Below are 8,524 nucleotides of genomic sequence, written 5' to 3'. Positions count from 1 at the left end.
CCATGAGGTCGAAAAGAGTGGGACAGGACTGAATGACGGAATGAACTGTCCTTATTCAGGTGATACTAAGCTCTTCCCTGACCAGCTGGTTCCTACTATCACCTAACACTTAGGGACCTAAAACTTCATAATCCAATGGAAACAAATGAGAAAGTGCAGACCTTTAGAAATGGGTCCTTAAAATCCATGACAGCTATTTTACAGAGTTATTCATCTTCTAATGACATTTCTACATATTTTAGCATTCTCATGCTTCGCACTTTCTATTCCTTCCTTATACCAACTCCTTTTAGGTCAGAATCACTTGTAATAAGCGTACTTAAAAAACATCATTCCTTTCAGAGCATTTGGTTGGTAGATACCTACTTCAGCATTATTTTAATAAATTTATTGGGTTTACCTGCTTATCTCACTTAAAGAACTGAGTTCTGAGTGACATGAGATAAATGCAAAATGCGACAACAAAAAATCAGGTAAGATGGAGTAAGAAAGAGCTTAAAATTTATTTATTTATTTTACATATTTATTTTACAAAGCATCTTTTTTGTGCTAGTTCCCACAAACTTGTCTCTAACTTTTCAATTAACTGGTAGAGGTGGTACTTATAAAGACCCCCCATTCCCCAGGGCTCCAGAGTTTTAAAATGTATCTCTTCTCTCTCTTCCTTTATATAGCTTTTCTTGGCTCAGAGAGACCATGGCAAAATAATTACTAATAAAATATAAGACCCCATTACAGTCATGTATATGACAAACTTATAAAGGGATAAAATGTTAGTGATAGTTGGGAGCTTAAAAATAATCTAGTACCACTCCCATTTTTTATAGATGAGGAAATTGGGGCGAATTATGTCATTTGATTGAGTAGATCATATATTGAATTAATTGAAGAACCAACACCAAATTCCAGGTCTCCTACCTTCCATTCAAGTCCTAATTTCTCTTTCCTTCATTCCCTCGTTCTTTCCTGGAATTTTAAATAGAACAGGAAAAGATGTTGAAAGTATTGTGATTTAACTCTTGTTGCTCTCTTCAAGTAATTTAAAAAATTAAAATGTTCTTATTTTCTTAGGAATTTACCCCTCCCCTCCCCATCTTTTTAAACCTGGTAATTGAATGCAATGAAATTACACCAACCTAGGTTTTCACAAGTAATGGGATAGTTTGTTAATAGTGAAACCCTAGTACTCATATCAGATTTTGGTTATGATTAGCTGCTGACATGATTATGTTATGATTATAATGGTTATGATTAGCTGTCGTCTGATACTGTAGATGACACCAGCTTTTCCATTTGTTTCAGAAAGTAGTCCACAAGAGTGTTTCTAAGGTTTTAGAATCACTAATTCTAATTGCTTTTTTTTTTTTGGCAGAGTGCCAACATCTTGAACTTTGGAAAAGAAAAGCATGTCTTGGTTTTTAAAATAATTGATAATTACGGAGGTAGTAAAAAAAAATCCCTATTGACTATTACATATTAGCACACAAGTAATTTGTTTTTTAACATTTCCCATAAAGGAAGGGCAATATAGAATCTCAATGTGATTGGTGTAAGTTAAATTAGTTTTATTTATTTGCTGAAGGTCAGTTACCTAGCTTTATAAAATGAACTTATTTGGTCCTGGACACCATATTCATATTGTTTTTGTCATAACACAGAAATAAAATATTAATTTGATTCATTCCTATGAACACACTTTCCCAAAGCCGTTAGGAGCTGTATGGATCTTGAGCTCTCAGAATTTATTTCATACCTTATATTTGAAATTACTAATTTTAGCCATTAGAACATAGGAAATTTTAAATAGATTTTGCTTTCATAGTAAATCATCCTCATTTTCTCATCCATTCACTCAGCTGAAAAAAGAAATATAAAAATGAGGCCAAATGAATACATTATGGAATTATAAATTTATTTTACTTCCAGATCTTGCAGTGAAGGTCAGGTGATAAGATTTTTACAAACCTTGGTAATATTTTAGATTTAGATACAGAAATTAACATGTATATTTTTCTGTAATTGTAAAATGGAGCCAGACGCAGGGCTCATGTATATAGAGCTATGTTTATTTGCATGTATCCTTCAAAGTAAAATCTTAAACAGACTTAACATATGTATTTCTTGTGCGGCTGATAAAACACATTGGCCATACCTGCCTACCAGGTGGATTTGAAATCTGAATTTACTTTTACATGCATCATAAATATTTCAGTGCAACCAGGTGGTACTTGATTTCCCAATAATGTATGATATTTTGGCATATATATATATGTATATATATATATGAATCTCTCAGTACACTGTAGTACCCAACCATATATTCTTGATTTACTTTCCATTAATATAAGGTTGTCACCAGATTCCACAACTCCCTTAAATTAGGAATGGAATTCACATGTTTTAAGCCAAAACCTTGATGTCCAATCTCAACTTTTCTTTTTAACATTAAAACAGTGAAATATCAGTTATTCCAATGCTGTAATGAATCAAGCAACATTGGAAATTAAATCCCCAAACAGTACACCTTTAGTTTGTTCAGCAGATATTAAGACATTTCACGAGCCATCATTACGTAGTTTCAACAGTTTCACACAGTCTACTCTTTCAGCAACCCTTTGGGAGGTATCCTGAGATCATTTACTGGGTAAGTGCATGCATCTTCTAAAAAACGTTTGTAATATTTCATAGTTTGACCCTGGAGACACTCCAGTAAAGGAAACAAACTTTAACAAAGAAATAAATAGGTTAAGGACTGAAGTAACCTGGGAGGTGGCACGGTGCCATAGCTTCGCATAAAAGCTGTAGTTCTTCCTCACTTCCTTCCCAAGGGCCGCGAGTTACTTTGTTATTTAAAGTCTCCGAATTAAGACTGCTACTGAAGAACAACCCAGAAGTACAAAATATCACGAAATCTTTTCAAGTGGCAATTTACAGGGGGCTTTCTGAATCCTACCGTATAGAGATCAAACAAATCGTTACAGTTAACGGCCTACCTACAATCGCTCTCGCTACAACCCAGACCTGTCTGTCCGAGGAGGGAACACCGCAGGAATCTCGCAGTAGCAACAGCAAATGAGCGCCCCTTTCGGAGAGCCGTTCAGCATCACCTGGACCTGGGGACTTTAGAATTAGCGGGCAAATCGAGGTGACTTCCGGGTCCTCTCTTCCCCGTCGCTATCTGATGGGACTGGACAAGAGGCCCCAAGGCTTCCAGTCGGTAGCTTTTTGCTCGCGACCTGCCCCGCTCCGCAAGCCTGTAAAGAAAGCGTTGGTCGCCTACTGAGCCCATGTCTATCTTCGTCCTCGTCATTGTCTGGTCCTCCATCTCCAGATTTTCCCTCAGGGCCCGACGCCTGACGTGGGGACTTACGGGGTGGTCCTTCAAGGTCAGTGGGGCGATCGTTATCACCCGCCTCCCACCTGAAGGCTAGTGGCCGCCGCCTCCCACTCCGCCCCAGCACCTTCTGTGTGAAGATTCACAGCACTTGGGTTTGTTCATGGACTTGCTCACATGCCGCTTTTCACCAGAAAACCCTGAAAAACAAACCTGGGAGTTCCACATTCGGCTCCTACTGGAAATCCATGTGCCCCACCTCTCTTCGTTTTGCTTCACGGTGAGTGCCCAGGGCGGTATCCAGAGGGGGTGGGGGGGGGGGGCGGAGAAAAAATTATTTCCAGTCAGCTCCTCCTTCGCTGCCAGGAATCCAGTCGCCCAGGAAGACTTCCGCTATTCTAGGTTTGCAGCCCTCTTTGAACTAAGTTGGGGTGGCGAACTGGAGAGAAAAAAAGTCGTTGTGGGCGGCTATGTACGCGCGCCCTCAGTCTCCCGCGGCCGCGCGCAGGTACCCGGCGACGTCGCGGTGGCCCCGCTCCTCGGCCAGGTCCACGGGCAGGCGGCCCCACGCATCGCGCACATCCAGCCGCCCCCCGGCTCGGTGCAGGGCCACCAGCGTGTCCAGGAAGCCCTCCCTGGCGGCGTCGTGCACCGGTCGGGTGAGCGTGGCGGGGTCCGCGCAGTTGGGGTCCGCGCCGTGGAGCAGCAGCAGCTCGGCTACGCGGGCGCTGCCCATCATCATCACCTGCCGGAGAGAGCAGAGTGGTCAGGACTGCTGGGGGCAAGTAGAATCTTTTCAAAAACAGACATATTCATGATCCCCAGGTCCTTTCAAGCCTCGGAAGTCTAGTTAAGCTTAATTTACTGACGGAAATGCCCCCTCCCGCCCCCCACCCCACGGCTCCCCAACACCTAGCAGCCCCAGTTTATACTCTACTCAGACCTAATTAGTTCAGTTTTATTCTCCAAACGTGGGAAGACAAGGAAAGAGCTGATAACAAAGTGCTTATCGCCGTTGTGGGAAAAATTTTTAAAAATTTCCATTGAAACGGGAATCTATGTTGTTAAATGATGTTAAGTTTAAGGACTTAAAGGACTTAAGTTTAAGGCAGAGTTAAGTTTAAGGACTTTTACAGTCTTAAATTTATTTCCCTTGCTCTCCCCTCACCCGCAGCCATAATCCCCATCTAAAAAATTTACTAGGCAGTCAGCTGATATATTTATTTTAGACATTAGAGTAATGCTTTAGGAGAGAAAATAAGAAACAACTAAGTTTAAAACAAGGTTTACTTTGTTTATTTCTTGTAGTAAATCCCCTGTGGGAAGGCTTTTACTTTTCACTGTTATATGTCTCTGCTCATAAAGGGCGTATATATAGTCCCATAATTTGAGCCACAGTGGGAGATAGAGGGGGGGAAAGTAAAGTCGTGCATAGTTTTATAAGACGATGAAAACAAACTATTTGTTTTCAATCAATGATTCACCACTTTTAATATTTAACATTATAGATAAGGGCTAAAGTTTAGAGGATAATATACTTGATGTAACATAAAATAGACACTATATTTGCATTGTACAGGATTTTATAATGTGCTAGGATTTTATATTGTTAAATAGTAAACATTTTGCTAACTAAAAAGGAGCTTGGATTTTAGCAGTCAAATCAGAGCAATGCATAACTAGAAAAACGATGTTTTGAAGCAGTAATCCTACAGTATCCCTGTGTACATGTACATTATGCCAGTGTTTACTTTCTTATTTTAACAATTTTTGATAATTAAATATTCAAAATGAAATTATATGTTCTTGTGAGTTTATGCTTTAATATGTACCATGGAATCAAAATATAGTATGCTAATATTTTTCGTTGTTCCATGGTTATTGAAAACATCCATCTCCTCCCTTAAAAACCATGATGTATTTTCTATTAGTGATGTAAAGTGCATTTCATATATAGAGGAGAAAAAGTGGCTCTTAATATCTCAGAATATGGTGAATTAAAATGACAAAAGCCACCTTTTACAGTTACTAATATAATTTGAAGTCTTTAAGGACTACTTTAAAATATTTTTGCTGCTTTAAATAATCCCTCACTTATTCCAACATTTTCTATGAATTCAAAATGAATGAATACATACTTAAAAACTGCACGATTAACAAGATTTCTTACTAATGCCTTGGTTCTGGAAGATGATTGTGAGGTGAATACTAATTTTTAGTACTTAATACTAATGACTACATGATCAACAGTAAAACACAAAGTACTACCTTAGATTTTAAAGAAATTAAAAAAATCTATCAGCACTAATTAAAGTGGGATTAATAGTTAAACATATCGAATAAATGAATTTTAACAATGAAGAGGCTAATTATTCATAAAGACCCTTTGCCATTTAACAAAGCTGCAGGGATGTTTATGTAATCCAAGCATTCAGTATGATAAAAATCTATAGAAGCATATTTTCTCTTATGTAACACTCAAGAAACACTGCTAACGTAAAATAAAAGGAATTAAGTACTGTGGCTGAGGAATCCTGACTTATTTGTATTCAATTCGCCTTTGTATTCATTCAATTCAATGAGGAAAGAATATAACATTTCATATCACAGCTTAAAAATTCAGGATGATTTTTATGTGCTGTGATGTAGAATTCCTTAAATCCAATCCAAATTGCGTAACTTGTAATCCAATTATCTCTATCGTTGAAAGCTGATCGCTATTTGTTGAAAGACAAACAGATAAGACAAAGCAGTTCTCCCCAAATAGCCTCTCCTTTTTCCCTTTCCTGCCCAGTTGAATCTATCCCTTGCATCTCTTATGAGATGGGACAGGGAATACTGGCCTTCCCTCCCCCCCTCCCCCCCCCCCCATTAAAAAGAAAAGCAAACTGAAGTAGCGGGGTTTCCAGTCCCTTTCTTTAGAATTTCTGATGAGTGAAAACCTGCTTGACACCTGAGCTCCATACTCCAGCAAAGAGAGACACAGGTCTGTTGGTGGAGATTTCAGTTCCAGCCGCGTCCACGGAGGCGGCGGCCCCGTGTTCGTGCGCCCCCTGCCGGCGAGGCCCGGGGCCCCCAGCTACCTGGATCGGGCGTCTCCCGAAGCGGTTGAGTCTGTTGGGATCCACACCGGCTTCGAGGAGCTGCCGCACGGCCTCCACTTGGCCCCGCGCCGCGGCGTTGGCCAGGTCTGCATCACCGCCACCACCACTGAGCATGCCCTTGTCCTCTTCGCTGACTTCGCAGCCCCCAGGCGCAAACTGTCCCGAATAATCCACCGCTGGCCGTGAACTTCGCAACACCCTACCCTCCCTTCCCACCTCGCCCTGGAGGGCTCTCCCCACTCGGGAAGAGCTCAGCTCAGCTTCAGCCCCCCTTTGCCGTCCTTCTGCGGCTAGAGGGGTCGGTACAATGGCCGAACGGCCCGTAGTTAAAGCCGGGATTTCCCCGGATAGTTCCCAGGAAAATGCGCCTCGCGCAGCAGCAACCTTGCGCGAACCCGCTCTGGTTGCACTGTGCGGGCGCGTCACAGAGCCCGCACCGCGGAGCTTCCCTCCGGCGGAGCGGAGAGCCGGCCGGGACTGAACCCGTTCCCAGCTGGGCTGTTGGGAGGCGCTCTCCCACCTCCTTAGGCTCCGCCCGCTGCGGGTCCGGGCACGTCCCACCGTGTTGGCGCGGAGGCCAGGCCCGCGGCTGACGTTACAGCCTAAGAGGGTAGGGGCGGGGGAGAGCAGCCCAGAGGGTGCCCGGCCGCATGCGCCGGACAGCGCCGAGCGGAGCCCGCTGTGCTGCTGCCTGTGGGGTATCCAGCAATTCTAGGTTAAGTTTTTTGGAGCAACTGAAGCAGTGTATTCAGCTCCTGATCTCCTCCTTCCAGCAGGCGGAGCAGAGGATTTCTAGTTCTTCAGTCCCCGCCCAGCCGCTCTCACTTGGAGATGTTAGTCGCTCCCTGTGTGATCAAAAGCCCGGGCATTTGAAATAACCTTGTCTCAAGATGTCTTAAAGGGACAGCTCTGCCCCTTTCCGGCAGGTTAAATTCATCCCCAGGCTGTACTTGAATTTCACTTGCTTCACATCTTCCATCAAATTTAGCAGTTGGGAAGGGGGTGTCTATTTGACTCAGCCAAAAATGGGTCTGACTGAAAAATCCCGCGAATCGTATTTTGAATGTGTTTTTTATTCTTTTCATCTTTAAATTATGGATGCAATACTACAAAGTAAAAACAACCCACAAAAACAAACAAAAAACTTAGCCAGCTGCACCCCCCCCCCCCACCCCCAACACACCTAGTTTGAGAGTTGCAGAGCTTGGTACGTCGGACGCTTAAAAAATATTAATATACATTTTAAGAACTTGAGATCTCAGTTTCATGATATTTGAACTGTCTATTTTTGTTTGCACTCTTACCTATTTAAACCCACCTCAGCAAGTATTTGATTTCCATTTATCTTGGGTAGTAAAGGAAATTATGCAGTAATAATGAAACATAATAAAACGGGTGTGGTTCTGGGCCTGTCATTAAACAGGCTGAACCTGTCATTAAACCCGCTTCTGAAGATTTAAAGGCCAAGTGCTTTGCTTTTCTTCCTAATCTTCGTGAGTTTGTATTAACAGATGCATTGCTTTAAAGGTTAAAAAAACTACAGCTGATGCGCTATTGAAATAAGAGAACCACAAGTTATGTATTTGTATTTCCTCACAGAAAACTTTGGTGAGGAGCTTCATTATAATAGCCCTAACATTTACAGTTCTTATCTTGAGCATCCTTTTTGGTTTAGAGTACTGAGAAACACAAAGGGAGGACAATTGAAGTAAGAAACTTCACATGTTTCCTCTATAGTGTACCTTATTTTGGACTCTCTTGGTTCCAATCCACTCTAGAATAAAGAAGAGCTCTTTATGGACAGGGTGGGGTGGCCTGGAAGTGTGGTGGTTAGGGCTATGGATTTGCTGACTGAGTCTCAACAGGGTTGAAATTCACCTGGATGGGGAAGGGAAGTGGGCAACATCAATAACATTTTTTTTCTCTCTCACCACACCTTCATTTCTTAGTTTTCATAGTTTTAATTCCTCTTTCACTCTTATTTGAACCTCTACTCTTATCTAGGGGAAAAAAAAACCCACCTTGTCCTTTTATTTGTTGGTGATGATTCTATTCCTAGTCTGGCCAGAAGAACAGAAGTCTGCTG

At 41.9% G+C, this 8,524-nt stretch overlaps 1 protein-coding gene across 1 annotated transcript; it reads right to left on the bottom strand.

Moving 5' to 3' along the window:
* Nucleotides 1–1,891: 1,891 nt before the first annotated feature.
* On the bottom strand, nt 1,892–6,969 carry CDKN2B (cyclin dependent kinase inhibitor 2B). The gene is made up of 2 exons (XM_043890796.1): nt 6,418–6,969; nt 1,892–4,079 (listed from the first exon to the last, which is right to left on the bottom strand). Exons 1-2 carry the CDS (start codon nt 6,550–6,552, stop codon nt 3,819–3,821), a joined length of 396 nt encoding a protein of 131 aa, XP_043746731.1. The 5' UTR covers nt 6,553–6,969; the 3' UTR covers nt 1,892–3,818.
* Nucleotides 6,970–8,524: the final 1,555 nt, after the last annotated feature.

This window comes from Cervus elaphus, chromosome 29 (assembly GCF_910594005.1).
Source record: "Cervus elaphus chromosome 29, mCerEla1.1, whole genome shotgun sequence".
Classification (NCBI taxonomy): Eukaryota; Metazoa; Chordata; class Mammalia; order Artiodactyla; family Cervidae; genus Cervus; species Cervus elaphus.
Note: the sequence above shows the minus strand (reverse complement) of the source record. Positions and strands in the feature narration are given on the sequence as shown.